Below are 16785 nucleotides of genomic sequence, written 5' to 3' on the forward strand. Positions count from 1 at the left end.
TCTCCAAAGTATTGTGAAACTATCCATAGCTCTCAATATCTAAGCGGCTCTTGTTTATATTTTGCATACATTTGCTATGGAGCAAGCAGATAGACTGCAATGCATGATGGGATACTCCCTTCAGCTGCTGTGTAATTGGACTTGTTGATAAAATTGCTGATGTTGATCAAGTAAAGTGATAATTATGATTATAGTAAATATTACATACTGTAATTACCCAGCAAAAACAAAAATGTTTTCAAGTGTTATTGACATGTTTTGGTTTTTGTCAAAACGTTAAATGTTAGGTTTATTAAGACATGTGAAACACACTACAATAATTTTTAAAACATTGTTAAAATGTTATTGTAAATTTCTTTTTTGGCATATATTCTTGTAAAATATTTGGCAACACTTTAACAGATATTATGTTAGAATGTTTTCCATCAAGTTTTTAAAATATGTTTTTGAATGTTGTTTAAATGATTAATATACCCTATAATATATCAAACGTTTTGTGTTTGCTTGCTGTCATCTTTAGCTAGAACAGCTCAAGAGAATATTTTATTTAGACCTTTCTTTGCCAATGGATTGGCAAAGTTAAGGAATATAATGTAGAAGTATAATTATTTCATCATTATCTTCCCCTTTCAATTTTAGCATCATATTAAAATGATGCAGTTGTATCGTTAAAGTTTTGAAAGGTGAAGATTGAAGAAAAATCTTATTTTCCTCATTCAGTGTCATCAATTTGACTAAATGGGTGCTTACATTTTATTATTTCAAAAGTTACCAACAAAATTTACAACTGATCTCAAATTAACAAAAAGCATTTTTTTTTGTTATGGTTTTACACATTTGCACATACAATGCTAGCTGAAACAGAAGAAAAATTTTAAATATGATGGTTGTCTACATTTGTTTGGTATCAGCTTGCTACAAGATGCTCACCCAGGTTTTTTTTTCCAGAAGGATTTGTAATTTGCAGATCAGAGCAAGATAAGATTATGTATTATATCATTCATACATAAATTCTGGACAGTTGATTGGTTGATTACATTTGTTTTTTTTACCATCAATCACTGCCGTTTGATAATTTATACCATCCCAACAACACTTATATATGCAGTGCAGTGTGTAACAATAAGCACCTTGCAGAGACACAGGTTTGTGTGTCATATACGTGCACTTGTGCAGGGAAGAGACATCAGCTTCTAAGCACAATATGTGTGTGTGTGTTACCACATGGACTCACTAATTAAAGCCATATTACAACATTTTCAAACAAAATAGATTAGCATTTCTTTGCCATAAAATGTTAGCTTTTACTGTCAGATATATCCCCTTTTATTTTTGAGCAGAACAACTACACCAAAGCAAAGGAAATTGGAATTTACTACCAGCGCACATATCGCCAATACGCACCACTCCTTCGGTCATGTTGTGGTACGACCCTTTGTTGTGTATATCACCGTCCCATACGCCCGTGTAATGCGTACTGTGTGTTATGAACATTGTGTATGCGTTCGACTAATAATTCCATCGTAAAAAATCTCAGATTTTGACAAAACTGCAGCACCTAGAGTCTTGATTTTTGCAGGGTATATTGGTTTAAATAAAGTACAATTTAATCGTGTAAAAAAAGGAATTTTAAAAATTCAGTGAGGGCGTCTTCCTCAGCAAATGTTATAATATGGCTTTAAGTTACGGGTCGGGTACAGTTGGTGTTGTGGTGTAAAATTCTTGAAATGTTATTGAATTTATTTATGAGTACTGCATATGACATCTATAACAATATTCCTAATTTCATTTTTACCTAGAGATTTGTAATTATTTTTAATATGTTACACCTCCCACTACATGTTGGAAATGACCTGGCCTGCTCAACAGTATCTTGATGTTGATGTAGGCCTACATGACGTACCTTTGTGTATCACACCATATTTGCATCCCAATCAAATTGCTTGTTTGATGATACATGAACTTCAACACGAAGGTCATTAATATCCATCAATGACCTCTGTTTGTGACATCGGCGAGGGATACCTGTGGAACAATGACTTCTGTGTGTGTGAACACATAAAACTACCGTAAAAACCTACCGTATTTGCATATAACATGCTTTTGTGCTGTTGTAAGTGGGTCGTCCATTTTAGGCTGTGTGAACCAAAAAATACAAAGTGCTTAATCATGCGATGTTTAAATACGGTAGTTGCTTGTGTGTAAATTGTCGTGTAGGATAGACCTACATTTAATTTGTGTAAAGGTCATAAATTAATGGTGTGTATTTCCATGCACACCCAGAAGTCCTTAAAGTTCTGTGGAGGTCCACTGTTGTGTATTAGTAACCATGCATTGCATTCACATTTTAGTGAATAAATAAGTTTGATTGTGTCTCATTGATACCTCCAAACATCTGATGCACAGCTGTTCCCCTCCCCTAAGAAGTGCCCTTACATAAGTGACAACGGGAGTGACAACTGTCTAAGCGCCCCTTTAAGACAAAATCAGTATGAAAAAAGTAGTTAAAATAGTGTGCTAATATATAAACACAGCCAAATTTAATCAGAGTCTGATGAGTTTATGGCCAAATAATTTATATAATAATTTTCTATACACTTTCCTTCGAAGGTTGATTCCAAATTTGATACCAAAAGTTTAATCATTGTGAGCATAGGACGTTAACCGTTGTTTGGAAAATCGTGCAATTTAAAAAATGACATACAGTTTGTCCACTCTGAAGTACAAAGTGACAACGCGCGAGTATGCAGCGCGTAAACAGTACGCAGTGCTGCGTCTCTGCTGCAGGTATGCGTGTCTTCAAAGTCGGCACAATGTGTGCGTCCGCATCAGTACTTTGTACTTCAGACTAGACAGACTGTAGGGAGTTGTATCATGCGACGGAGCTAGAGTGAGTGCCAAGAATTACGTTGCTTGAATAGGTCGGCATCTACACGCATCTGAGAAGTCTAATTTCATTGTCATTAAAGGTTTACCCATGCATGTCAAAATGCAAATCAAATACCCTGCTCTTTTAATTGTGCGCTGGCAAGTGTACAATGACTCCTGTACAGGTTGCTTTGGGCCACATAATAAGCTGATACCATGCATTGGCTTTTGCGTGGTGAATTTTTAATATGTCATTTTTAAAATTGCACGAATTTCCAAACAATGGTTCCTATGCTCATGATGATTAAACTTTTGATATCAAATTTGGTATCAACCTTCGAAGGAAGAGTATAGAAAAATTATTATATAAATTATTTTGCCATAAACTCATCAGACTCTGATTAAATGGGGATGGAGCTAGTGGCGACTTTTTAATTTGGCTGTGTTTATATATATTATGTCTGTAATCGTCTGCAATTGGACAAGATAAAGGTTCACACCACTGGCCACACTACAAAGTTTTATGTAGAGGTGGTGTGAAGCTGTGTGATTTGGCACACAGTAAGTTTGTTTGGTGCCAAATATTTACATGAAGGTCAACATATTCCTATATATAATGCTAGTAGTGTGATAAAGATTATATTTAGTCATGATCATAACAGTATTTTGAATATTATGTAATTATGATAAATTAATTGAATTAAAATAAAGTATTTATCATGGAAGATTTTAATAAAGAATAATAAAGAATGTTATGGGCATTTTGCAATCCCCAAAACAGCTCTGGTGTACTATGGTACTTACTGAATTGGCTGTTTGTTGTTTCATTCTTACAATAAAAAAAAATTACAGTTGTCAAGTAATTGGGTACAACAGGCAAGTTTCTTAGACATATTTTCAGGATTGAGCCATTGGGTACATGAGTATAAATTTGCTTTGAGATTTATCCCAGAGAGTCATATTGACAGGCATGTCATGATATCGTCAACATTGACATGATGTGGAAGTGCCCTTCCCCTTATTGGTGGGCCAGTTTACATGGTGGGTAGTTTCAGGTTTGTGGGGAACCAATACTTGTAGAACTATTTAGCCCTTTTTGAATAGTTCTGAATGGATTTCGGCCAGTGGCGTAGATATCTTTTTGACATTGGGGGGGGTCGAGCTGGAAAAAATTCTTGAAGTATAGTGAATCCAGCCCCTTTTGGTGACAAAATAAGTTTATATTACAAATGCGTGTGAAACGCGCGAAAATTTTTGCCATATTTAAGCTAAATTGATGAAATATGGTGCAAAAGTGGAATAAATTCGGGCGGAGCGCGAAAAATGGGCACTTTGGGGGAGAAAATGGCCAAATATGAGGTTAATTTGGTCAGAAACCCACATACAGGCGTCAACATTGGGGGGATGATTGTATGGACCATCCCCCTGGCAAAATATTTGGGGGGATTTATCCCCCATCCCCCTCCTGTGATCTACGCCTATGATTTCAGCTCACACTGAATGACTCCCTTTTTTCATCTAAAGTGACCATGATGTCCAAGAAAGCATAAAGGGCCTAATTGTGCAATTTTTGCCCCTTTTTGACCAAACAAGCATAAAAATGGACCTTTTTGGCCTGTGGTGATTTTTGTGGGGGTTTTTTTTTGGGGGGGGGCTTCCCCACTGCCTACGCAACTGCTTATTTTAGCACTTATGGCGCAAAATTGTCCAGGTCACTCACTGTATTACCCTCATTTTGGCTTCTTACCTAATGACCCCTATTTTAGGGATTTCTCAAAGTGACCCTTATTTTTTTTTGGTTGGGGGGGCATAAAATCATTCACCAAAAGACCCCCTAGTTTTAGTTCTTCGGAAAGGTGGGGGTTCCAAATATTCAGAGGGTCATAGACTTTTTAGACAAAAAATAGGGGGGTTATAATTTGTTAACACCCAAAATTGGGTGTCTTGGGTTCATTACTGCATCAACAGTATTTCATCAATACTGTTATCAGCAATATAGTCAAGCAGCAAACTAAATTCCGTGGCCCGTTGAAGACAATGTGCCACCTATCCTAACATGTTATTTGGGTCCCAAGTAACATATTTATACATGTTTACAAAAATCCAGATGCAGCAGATGGCGGCCATCTTGTTTTTCAAAATGGCGCCCATTTTTTCAATAATTTTCCAATATATTCCAAACTGACCCTTCCCATTGTGAATTTATTGATACAATAGCAATTGTTTTAGGCCTAGGATATTATTTATGACATGTATGCACTAATATTGACGATTTTGATATTCAAAATGGCCGCCAAAAATTCAAAATGGCCGCCAAATTCAACTTATTTCCTCTATACATACAATGAACATTATAAAATATAAGTTTAAGCAGGTAACATGTTAATTAATATACCAACAGATACACAAACTCCATACTACATTGCAAATACACACCACACCACCCCACACACCCACCCCCACATTCCAATGCTTACCTATAATTCACTCTCTATGATAACATTTTATTTTAAAATAGTTCCTGAAGTTAAAATCTGTAACTTCCACCTTAAATGTCTTCATGCCTCCTCATCTGGATATGATAATAATAATTATGTTCCCGCTAAGTTTGATGTACCGGGGCCAGCCCATACTCATACCCGAACCCGTAATCCTAATTTTTACCCCGATCACCCCTAACTTGGTACCTATAACTCATAACCCTGTAGGTCTATCCTGCTAAACGTACATAGTACTCTGATATCTATACCCAATAACATGTATCCCGTACTAGTACCCGAATGTCCTACCCTTATACCCTCCTCGGTTCACATAACCCTGTATTCTTGGTACCCCTAACCCCATCCCTGGCCAGTAGCACTACCCATCCCTGGGGCCCCTAGACCCAGCCAAGGGACCCCTTAACACAACACTGGAACCCATAATCCACTGCCCAGTGGCCCATAACCTGATATGTTCTGGCTAAATTTGATGTACTCGGACCAGCCCATAACCACACCCTTGGCACCCTAACCATATAGTACCCTAAGTCTCTTACTCCAGTACCCTTACACAGTCCTCGGTACCCCTAACGCCATCCCTGGGACTCCTAACGCCAAACCTGGAAACCCGGAACCCCATCCCCAGTACCCCTAACACTATTCCCGGGACACCTAACACCAACTATGGGACCTTTAACTCCATGCATTCCTAGAACCTCTAGTCTAATCCCATCTTTGGTACCGGTAACCCCACATCCGGTACCCCTTACCTAATACCCGGTACCCTTAACCCCTTTCCTGGTACCCATTACCGCAACGCGGGGACCCCCTAACTCCATCTCCATTACCCCTTACCTTATTCCCTGGGACCTCTAACACCAACTTTGGGACTTTTAAACTCCGTTCCTGGAACCTGGAACTCTCGCAAGACCCATACAGACCTGCCAATTGTCCCTCATTTTGAGGGACTGTCCCTCATTTGGGGTTTTTCAAAGTGAAAAAGAGGGACAGTCTTGCTTTCTGAAAATTTCAGTGATGGCAAATTTAAATGTAAGAACAGCAGAAAATGATGCAAATTTCACTTTAAAATTTTGCTATAGCATTCTCTTTAGTCTATTGTGATGAATTTAGACCTGCAAAACCTTCCCTGAATTCTGAAAGTATTGCACACCTCAAGTCTTTGAATTTGTCGGTATCTGGTTTGTGTACATGTACAAAGTTTTGGCCTCAATGTCTCTCTTTCTTACTGCGATAGGTTGGCAGGTCTGCCCATAACCCGTCCCTGGGATCCTAATCCCACCTTTGGTACATGCAACCCCACAACCTGTTTACTCTTAACCAATGACCGGTACCCCTTACTCTGTTCTGGGTATCCATTTAATGGGCTACCTATTCTATTCTATCACCATTACCCCTTACCCTATTCTCTGGAACCTCTAACACCAACTATGGGACTTTTAACTCTATTCCTGGAACCCGTAACTTCGTCCCCGAGACCCATGACCCATCCCTGGGACCCTAATCCCATCTTTGGCTCCTGTAACCCCACATCTGGTTCCCCATATTCAATGTCTTACACCCCTTACCCTGTTCCTGGTACTCATATCCCTTGGCCTCCATCCCCATTACCCTATTCCCGGGGACCTCTAACACAAACTATGTGACCTTTAACTCAATTCATGGAACACCAAACTCCGTCCCTGAGACCTGGCCATGAAACATCCCTGGGACCCTAATACCATCTTCGGAACCTGTTAGCCCACATCTGGTTCACCATACCCAATGCCCAGTACCCCTTACTCAGTTCCTGGTACCCATTTCTCCAACCCTGGTACCCCTAACTCAATCCCCAGTCACCCATATCCTATCCCTTGGACCTCAAACACGCGTCACGAACATGCGACCTCTAACCCCATTCCTGGACCCATGACCGGTCATCTCTGAAACCCCTAGCCCCTTCACCGGGACCCATAACCCGTTACCTGTCCTCAGTACCCCTAGCCATTCCTCAGTGCACCTAACGCTGTTCCCGGTACCCATTATCCAAACCCTGGGACCCTTTACTCCATCCCATAGTACCCCTCACCCTATCAAATATTTTTCAAATTGACCCTTCCCATTGTGAATTTATTGGTACAGTCATGACAGTAGGCATTGTTTTAGGTGCCCTGACACCGACCATGGGACTCTCCCCATTCCTGGGACCCCTAACCTCATCCCCCGAACCCCTAACCCTGTCCTTGGTACCCCAAACCCCATTGCTGACACCCCTGATGTCACCCCTGGAACCTAGCACTTTCATCTGGATCAATAAACTGTTGTCCCTGTGACCTTCGGTACCCTTTACTAGTACTCTTTTATACACCATCCCTGGTATCCCTAACTCCATCCCTAGAAACCATTAAAAATTCCATCCCCCGGGACCCATAAAACATTTCTGGGACCACTCGGTACCTTTTACCCTGTTCTCAATACCCCTCAATACCTCTCAATGCCATGTCCTGGGGGGTCTTTCTGTTTGAAGGTGTACAGGAAGGTGCCACGGTTTTGGGGGTACCTTTTTCAGCGATTTTGGTATATCGATGGGTGGGTTTTCAGTGGAGACCAGTGCAACCAACTGGGCAAAATTGTCCTTAAATGGTTCAATTTTTTTTGAAGAACCATGTACCCCCTGCTGCCATGTGCTTATGGATGTAGTAATACAGCCTGTAGCCCAAACTAGCACCACCAACTGTTCTTGTATAAAGGATGCCCGTATGAGCCAAGAAAACGTTTTTGATACATTTTCTGTGGCACTTTAAAATAATATACGAAATATACGGGGGGGGTATAAGGGTGTGGGGTGCATTAAGTATGGGATTTGTGTGTGTTATTATTTTAATATTCATGTCACGTGTCCAATCTCATATGTGACCAGATTGATGTAGGCTTATTGTATGTTTGAAGGAAATAAATTGATTTCGGTGGCCATTTTGAATTTTTTGCGGCCGTTTTGAATTTGTAAATCATTAATATTGGTGCTACAGGATGCCAACATGACAAAACTACTATAACAAGCCTAAAACAATCACTACTGTGCCAATACAATCACATTGGGAAGGGGCAGTTTGACAAATATTGGAAATATTTTGCCAAAATGGGCGCCATTTTGAAAAACAAGATGGCCGCCTTCTGCTGCATCTGGATTTTTGTAAACATGTATAAATATGTTAATTGGGACCCAAACAACATGCTAGGATAGGTGGCACATTGTCTTCATCAAAAGGCCACGGGCCTTAAAAACTGGGTAGTTTGCTGCCCGACTAATAGATAGCTAAATTTATCCATACTGATAGCAGCAGTAGAGAAAGGCTTTGTCATCACCACCCTTATCAGCGGTAGATAACTACTTCATCAATACCGTTATCAGCAGTAGATAGTTAGGCTAATTCATCAATACCGATATAAATACTGATATTGACAGTGGCTGTGCCAGGAATTTTTTTTTTCGGGGACATGGGGGGGCAAAGTGAATTTCGGGGGGGGGTGGAAAATCAACAAATTTTGTGCAAAATTGCCAGAAAAAGTGGAAATTTACGTAATTTTGGGTTTTTTGCCTGGGGGCTAACTGCATGGGGCCAAGAAAAATATTTGGGGGAATCCCCCTCCCCCCGAAGCGCCGCCACTTGATATTGACTCCATCGATCAACAGTAGATGACTACTCATGAGTACCAATATCAGAAGTAGAAGATAGATGCTCATCAATACCTACTTCATCAAGACTACCGTACATCAACAATATTTATATAGTTGCTTCCAACGCACTGAAGGGTCTATTGTGTCCGATTTGAGCGCTGACATATTGGAAAATGTTGCAAATCAATATTCATGAGAGTGTACATTCAACGTCCAGTTAGGCCTATCTAAATTGGGTGACTTGTGTTTGGCAGATGTGAAATATATCTGACTGGGTGTTTTAATTACGTAACGTATTAAGGTTTTGGCATCATTAAATGGCTGCCTAGTGCTGTTACGAGTCATACAAAATTTTATGTATATTATGCTTAGATTCTATAAATAATAATAATTATTATTTTCTTTATTCACTTTCTTTTCCTTTCTCTGCACTTATACTTTGCACACACTTAAGCAGTGGCGTAGATTTCTTTTTGACATGGGGGGGGTAAAGCAACGTTTGAACAGTATTTTTTCTGGGACATGAGAGCACATCAGACATATCTAATTGCATTCTGAATCTGAGGGATGTCCTGATGATATTTGTGATTTTTGAAATTCGCGGTATAATACAAATTTTATGGCAAATTATTAAAATTTTACATTCTTTTTATTTTTGATATTTAACAGTCCTCGAAGTAAACTTGGTTAATATAAATGATATGTACTGAAAGTGTATGTAGGCCTAGCTGGGAGGAAAAGCCGACGATCATTTAAAAATCGTATTGAAGGTACCCCCCCGGGTCACTCTCACCAGAGAAGATGGAAGGAAGTCACACATAATGTGCTACCCACCTGCACACACACCCGCACCTCCAAATTGGACTAGGACAATTTACTCTTGAGGATAATCTTAGGTGATTAAACCCTAAAACCGCGAAGAGCACGACCCATTAGGCAGCGAAAATTATGCCCTTTTTGCGACGTTTTTTTTTTTTTTTTTTAAGCGCTCTTTTTAAAAGTCATCATTGAATTCACAACCGTATGACAAAACAGGCGAAAATAGTAACTTTTTGCACACGATTTGCAATTTAAAGAGAATTAACCATTGCTCGTTCTAGTGCCTCTAGCCGGCCTCTAATGGACAATATAAGTGTGCTTTTTCATTTAATGACATAAAATTTGAAAATATATTGTAAGGAACACTTGAGGTTTTGACTTTTTAAAACCAAAACTCCTTCACTGTCTATGTTAAAACCTACATTTTAGTCAAAAAATGTGCTTGGATAGGCAGTTTTCAACAAATTTTCTACATTCGCCTTGCTCTAACGTTGAATCACAGATCCTGGAAATAAAATTTATTTCCAGGATCTGTGGTTGAATTGTGTTATCTGTTGACCTAGTGACTGAAAGTGTTTTAGGGGGAAGTGTTAGCTTTCGTTTAATATTTAAAAAAGTTCTGATTGGATGAAGGGGAAAGAGAAGGGAAAGGGGAGGGAGAGGGGAAAGAAAAATGGAAAGGGGAGGGAAAAAGAAAAGGGAAAGGGAGGAACAGGGCCATCGCCATGGGGTGAGGTGCAACCGTGCGACCCTCCCCCCATCAACGACCCCTAAAAAGCGAAAAGCGGGAAGAGAGAGAGAAAGGATAAAGAAGGGGAAGAGAGAGGGGGGAAATGGAGGGAGGGCAGAAGTGGAAGAGGGGTGAGAGTATGAGATGTGTCTCTCACATCACATGATGGAGAGGGGATAAAAACTACAATAATTTCGTAATATAGGCCCTATTGGGCCGCAAGGGCGGCGGAAGCGCGGGGGGGGGCAGGGGCCAGTGGCCCCTCCACTTTTTTGACGGGGGGCCTGCCCCCCCCCCACTTTTAACCCATAATGTGCTGTGTGTAACATGTCTAGATGAACACAAGTAATCAAATCTCTATTCTAGACCCTTAACATGCTTTAAAAAAGTGTAAAAATGATCCACGAAATGGCATCAATTGGTCCTTCATTTTGCAAAATTTTCCAACACCCCTGTGTTAATACACAGTGTGTAGGCCTATGGATAAACAAATTCCCCTTTTCGCTTCTGCTTTGGACACCAACACTAAAAGCAATAATTTATACAATAATAGTGAAAACTTACCCACGAATGGCTTCAATTTGGGCCTTTTCAGATTTTTCAAAATGAAATTGTACACAATAATAGTGCCAGAATGGTCCAACAAATGGCTTCAATTGGGCCTTCCGTTTGCAAAAGTTTCTCACTTCTGAGGGGGGCACATCCCCCCTCAGACAGCTTTCGCCCTTTTTTCTGCTTTGGACACCCGGCACTTAATGTTTACAGTAATAATTTATACAGTTAATAATAGTGAGAACTTGTCCACAAATGGCTTTAATAGCTTCATTTCACCAATTTTCGGCTTTTTCAAACTCAAATTGTACACTGAATAAGTACCAAAATAGTCCATCAATGGTTTCAATTGGGCCTTCATTTTGCAAAAGTTTCTCACTTCTGAAGGGGCACATCCCCTCAGACACCCCTGGGGGGGGCATATTTCGATTTTTACATCACCCTGACTGCCCCCCCACTTTCAAAATCGTTCCGCCGCCCCTGTTGGGCCGGTATATTGGGTCTACAATGCATATGATGTTGACCAGGTGCGTTGAGGTGATGTGGACATATGATTTTGCAAGATCGACAAAATGCATATGTGCGCATCCCATCACCCCGCCCAGTGGCGTAACTTTGGTTCAGGGTGCCCGGGGGCGAAAGTAGATCGGGTGCCCCTAACCAATGGTGTGCATGGTGCAAAGCCCCCCCCCCCCCACCCGGACAAAAAAATGAAAGAGAAAAGTGCTCTTCCGACAAAAATTGAAAGAGAAAATCAGGGAACGCAAAGGAAAAGAAAAGGGACAAGAAGCCCGTTTTCCACCAAAATTCATCCCGATCATGGGCCAAAATAGTGCAAAATACAAAAGATTTGCGCGCTGCTCGGCCGCACAATGTCCCTATTATACTTTGATCAGCTCGTAATAGGCGGGACTTGTTAGGCTTTTACCACTACGCCAAAAGTAGTTAAGAGAGCCATTATTTGACCTGTCCGGCCTATATTTTGTGTGTTAAAGAAAGTAGACAAAGTATAGGACTTGCATTAGTAATTTGTGATGCTTCTGGAGAGGTGTGACAAAATAATTCTCAAAGTAAAGTATTTTGATATTAATCCGCGATGTTATAAGGCCCGCCGATTAGGAGCTGATCAAAGTATAAGCCCTTTCCACCCAGATCATGTGCCCAAATAGCGTAAAATACAAACATTTTGCTCGCTACGCCCTCACATTGTCTCAATAAAGCCTTTTTGGGAAGATCAAAGACTTAAATGTACATACTCTCTCTAAGAAAACCGGTATATGTATAATTCCCTCTGAAAATACCGGGTCAAAATTATGCAAGCGCAAAATTGCTTTCGTTTTGCCCTCAAATATTACCCCCCGACCAAGAAAGCTTGCCATGCCCTTGATTGAAAGCCATATATACCTACCGAATAACTTTAAAAAAAAATAGTGTTTCCGATCAAATTAATTTCATCTTTCAATGAACTTCATGTTAACAAAAAATGTTTTTATCTTCTCCAATGGCTTTACTTTTCAAGATTTATCACTAGCTGCAGTGACGTAGCTAGAGGTTGTGGCGCCCGGGAGCAAGAGTACAAAATACCCCTTCTTCCTAAAACAATTGCGCGCGGGCGCGCGAAATGTCAGGCTTAAATACCACTAATTTGGTATAATCAAGTTGAATTTTGGTCTTTCAAATGACAAGTTAAGGTGCACTGCGCGCGAAGCGCGCGAAAATTTTGTGTTGAGGGAGGCACCCAAATGAAGATTAATTCTCTCCCTGGTAGGTAAAGGTGTCCACTTCGTTCCTATAACAAAGTATTATCGTGTCGAAATGCATGTGTATCCAGGCCTGGCCAGGGTGCCCCTTAGCCCGGGTGCCCGGGGGCGCGGCCCCCTAGAGCCCATAGGAGTTACGCCACTGACCCCGCCGCACCGCGCCCTTCATCAGCACCAATGGAGATTATAGCTTTGGGGCAAAGTGGCAAGTCCGTCCCTCTCTTACTCAGTTGACAGAAATGGTGTGACAAAATTTACAATTTTCATCATCATTTTGGTATATTTTAGACCCAAATCAACCCCATTTTGACCCATTTAGTATAAAATTGCCAAATTGCCGCGCGCTACGCGCGCATTTATCTCGGTAAAGTAGGCCCAATTCTGTGAGAAGATCTGCGAGACGTCCCCTTAGAAAGTTGTAAAAGGTCTAGCCTATGCGTCTTCCTTTGGTACGATTTTAGGACATAGTTGTCCTCAATTTGGTTAATTGCAATTTTATCGTGTTCTTCGCGCGTGATTTGTTCCGGTAATGTTCTTTTAGTAGGGAATGAGTGGGACGATTTGGAAATTTTTCCCCCTAGCTCGGTGAGTCCGGTACATCCCCCCTTGAATTTTAGCATTGAAATAGCAAATTTTCTCGCGCTACTCGCGCACTTGATCAAATTTAAATTTCTTGCGCTTTTCCCGGTAAAGAAATTCTTGGTACAGCTTGGCGAATACTTAGGTGTTTACCAGCAAAATATATTTCTCGACAACAACCCCGCCACCCCCCCCCCCCTGAGAAAATGGTCTAGCGACGCCCCTGGCGTGGAGAGGGAGAGAGAGAGAAAATGGGGAAGGAGGAGAGAAATAGGGATGATACTGACGTTTGCCACCCCGGACTGACAATGCTGGCTACGCGCCTGACGCATGATGATTTATAAGAGAATCGTTTTTGTATAGAAACCTTTCCATATGTTGTGTCAAAAAAACTACCCCACCCCCGATGCTAAAGGTGCAAAATAACCATAAGGCACATTGTTTTATCACCGCATTCAGTAGGCTAGGCCGCTGAGGCCTATTCATCATCGGGCTGGAAAACTCGTAGGCCTAAGAAGGGGTATGAACGTTTGGACAGTATTTATTGTGGGACATTAGAGCACATCAGACATATCGAATTGCATTCTGAATACGAAGAATGTCCTTCTGATATCAAATAATTTTGATTTTTTATATTTAACAGTACTTGAAGTAAACTTTATAAATCTGATGATTTATAGGGGCCTATTTAAAGTGTATGTAGGTGGGATGAAAAGCCGACGATCAATTGAAAATTTTGACCTTTCGTATTGAAGTTATGGATTTTTTTCCCAAAACACAAAAAAAATTTAGGTCTTTTGGGGAAAAAATCCATATCTTCAATATGAAAGGTCAAAATTTTCAATTGACCGTCGGCTTTTCCTCCCTGCTACATACACTTTAAGAATATATCATTAGATTTATATAATTTACTTCGAGGACTGTTATATATCAAAATTTGAAAAATATCAATTTTTATAGTTTGTCATAAAATTTGTATTAGGCCCTATAGGCCTATTGTGATTTTCAAAAAATGAAAATTATTTGATATCAGATGCTTCGTATTCAGAATGCAATTCGATAGGTCTGAGGTGCTCTCATGTCCCACAAAAAATACTGTCGAAGCGCAATAATTGCTCATTTAGATCCCTTAAGACAAAACAAATTCTGACAGGCGACGTCAGATCACACCCCCCGGGGGGGGGGGGGGTACTTCAATATGAAATGGATATAGGTGTAGGGCTGGCACTTTCGCACTAAGGGGCATTCGGTGAGAGCAAAATGTAAAAATATGGGGTCATTGGGTGAGAGCATGATTTTTGGCATTCGGTGAGAGCAAAATGTAAAAATATGGGGTCATTGGGTGAGAACATGACCTTTTTTTAAAATGGAATCTTTGGGTGAGAGCCGAAACAGCGCCACAAAAACCCTTGAAAATTGAATTTCTAGTTCTAAATGGCTTCAAATTTCATTGTTTTATCAAAATAAGTAACAAAATCAGTGAAAAATGAAAGTTGCTGTTCAAATTGAACTTGTAAGGGTCTTTGGGTGACAGATCAAATGGAAAAATAGGGGGTCTTCGGGTGACAGAGCATGTGTTCATAAAAAATATGGGGTCTTTGGGTGACAGCGATGCTGAAAAAGGGGTCTTAACAGCCCTACATACGCGTCACCTCCAAAGTTGGAGTGCCCCCTGAGGTGCTCTCATGTCCCACAAAAAATACTGTCGAAACGCAATAAATGCTCATTTTAGATCCCTTAAACGACATCAAATGTGCCACAATTGGGTAGCACGAATCGTTATTATATGATGTGCAGTTAATATTCATATCTTCTTTTATACAGAGGATGCTTCAGTTTTGACAGGAAAAATATTTGCTTGAAATCCCTCTCACTCGGTTATTTTAAAAAGGTACCCACGCACACCGACATCGCCTGGCTAATAATTATTTGGTGCAACAGAGACATTAAAATGAATACACGGGATCGATACACGTGAATTACTATGCACGATTTTGATATCAGACGAAAATCTTCGGATAAGTTGGGTTAGAAAATGATGAATATCTCCCGTAAATGAATTTTTCTCAAGAAACCAGATGTGGTCTCATACACTTATACTAGGCCTAAATACGTGTTGAACAGATAGTCGTTAGCGTGCGCTTTGAAAATTGGCCGTGCGCTTTGAACTCAAAAATTTGACCAAAACTCTCAATTTTATATTGCGTTGGTCCTGTAGGCCTATGGACTACAGCGAACAGCAGGCTATAGCGGCACGCACTCAAGTGGAGACCATTGATCGCAATGTCGTATACAAGCTTGCTGACACAGCGAGAAATCAATTACCCCGTCTATTGTCATAGCCTTAGTCAGGTCACTTCGCTAATAATATGCATCTCATAAGGTCCTAATAAAATAGCCATGTGTGGCTGTGGATTCAACCTACCATGGCGATTTCTACCGAAGATATCGGGGCGATGTCACTGTGCCACGCTTCCCTAGAATGTGCAATAAATTAACATTTTTCTTATTCTAACAGCAAGCGTTTCTAGAATGTATTATGGCGAAATGTGGTGTAACGTCAGATGAGTTTTCAGAGCTGCCTAGGAAACATTCACAAAGACTTGTTAGGGGCCTGATGAAAAAAAAATCATCGCAAAATTTTTTTTTTTCAAGCTCATTTTCAGATCTCAAAATTCAGTGGGTCAATTGGGATAATCCCGGCCCCGTCTACATCTGTCAGGGGCTACGGACGCAGGCGTCCATTACTGCTACAGGAGGTTAGAGTGGTCTAATTGAATTTTTTTTTATCTTTTCCATCTAATTAAATTTTCGTCCATGGCGTTTTGAGTGGCTGCTGAGAAAAGCATAAACTCAATTTGCTCAAGAAAATGTGTGGCCATTTTTTTAAGGGCCCCATAGGAACATCAAAACTTTCAAGCACCCCCCCTTTTTATGGCAGCGGCTCCCCCTCCCCCTAGCTGTTTGTGAACTATGGTCCCTATCTTGATTTCATTTTTGTCGCCGTTCATTCCTTTTTAAAGGGATTTTATATATAGACATTAATGGTAGTGGGCATTACTTGATACTCTATACCACACGCGCAGCATTTCATTGTATCGGTTTGCAGTTTTCGATATGGTTTATATCAAAACGCTCATCCCTATTAGAAAAGATCCCCAAAATGGCCGCCGTCGGTGTAGTTCCTCCTGGCCCGATGGCCACAAATGGGCCAATAAAGTCCATTTCAGGTGAGTTAAATGGTTATATTTTTACGAATTTGTACACTTAAAGTCCATATCTATGTCAATATTGAAGTGTTTTGTCAAAGGATATTGTTGA

The 16785-nt window shown here is 40.4% G+C and overlaps 1 protein-coding gene across 1 annotated transcript in view; it reads left to right on the plus strand.

Annotated features, from left to right (window-relative positions):
- Positions 1-16619: 16619 nt before the first annotated feature.
- The window catches only part of LOC140167401 (uncharacterized), a 37534-nt gene continuing 37368 nt past the window's right edge, over positions 16620-16785 (plus strand). Inside the window, 1 exon segment of the mRNA XM_072190707.1 lies at positions 16620-16694. Within this exon segment, the coding sequence (XP_072046808.1) occupies positions 16628-16694 (67 nt within the window). The 5' untranslated portion in view covers positions 16620-16627.

This window comes from Amphiura filiformis, chromosome 13, assembly GCF_039555335.1.
Source record: "Amphiura filiformis chromosome 13, Afil_fr2py, whole genome shotgun sequence".
In the NCBI taxonomy this organism is placed as follows: domain Eukaryota; kingdom Metazoa; phylum Echinodermata; class Ophiuroidea; order Amphilepidida; family Amphiuridae; genus Amphiura; species Amphiura filiformis.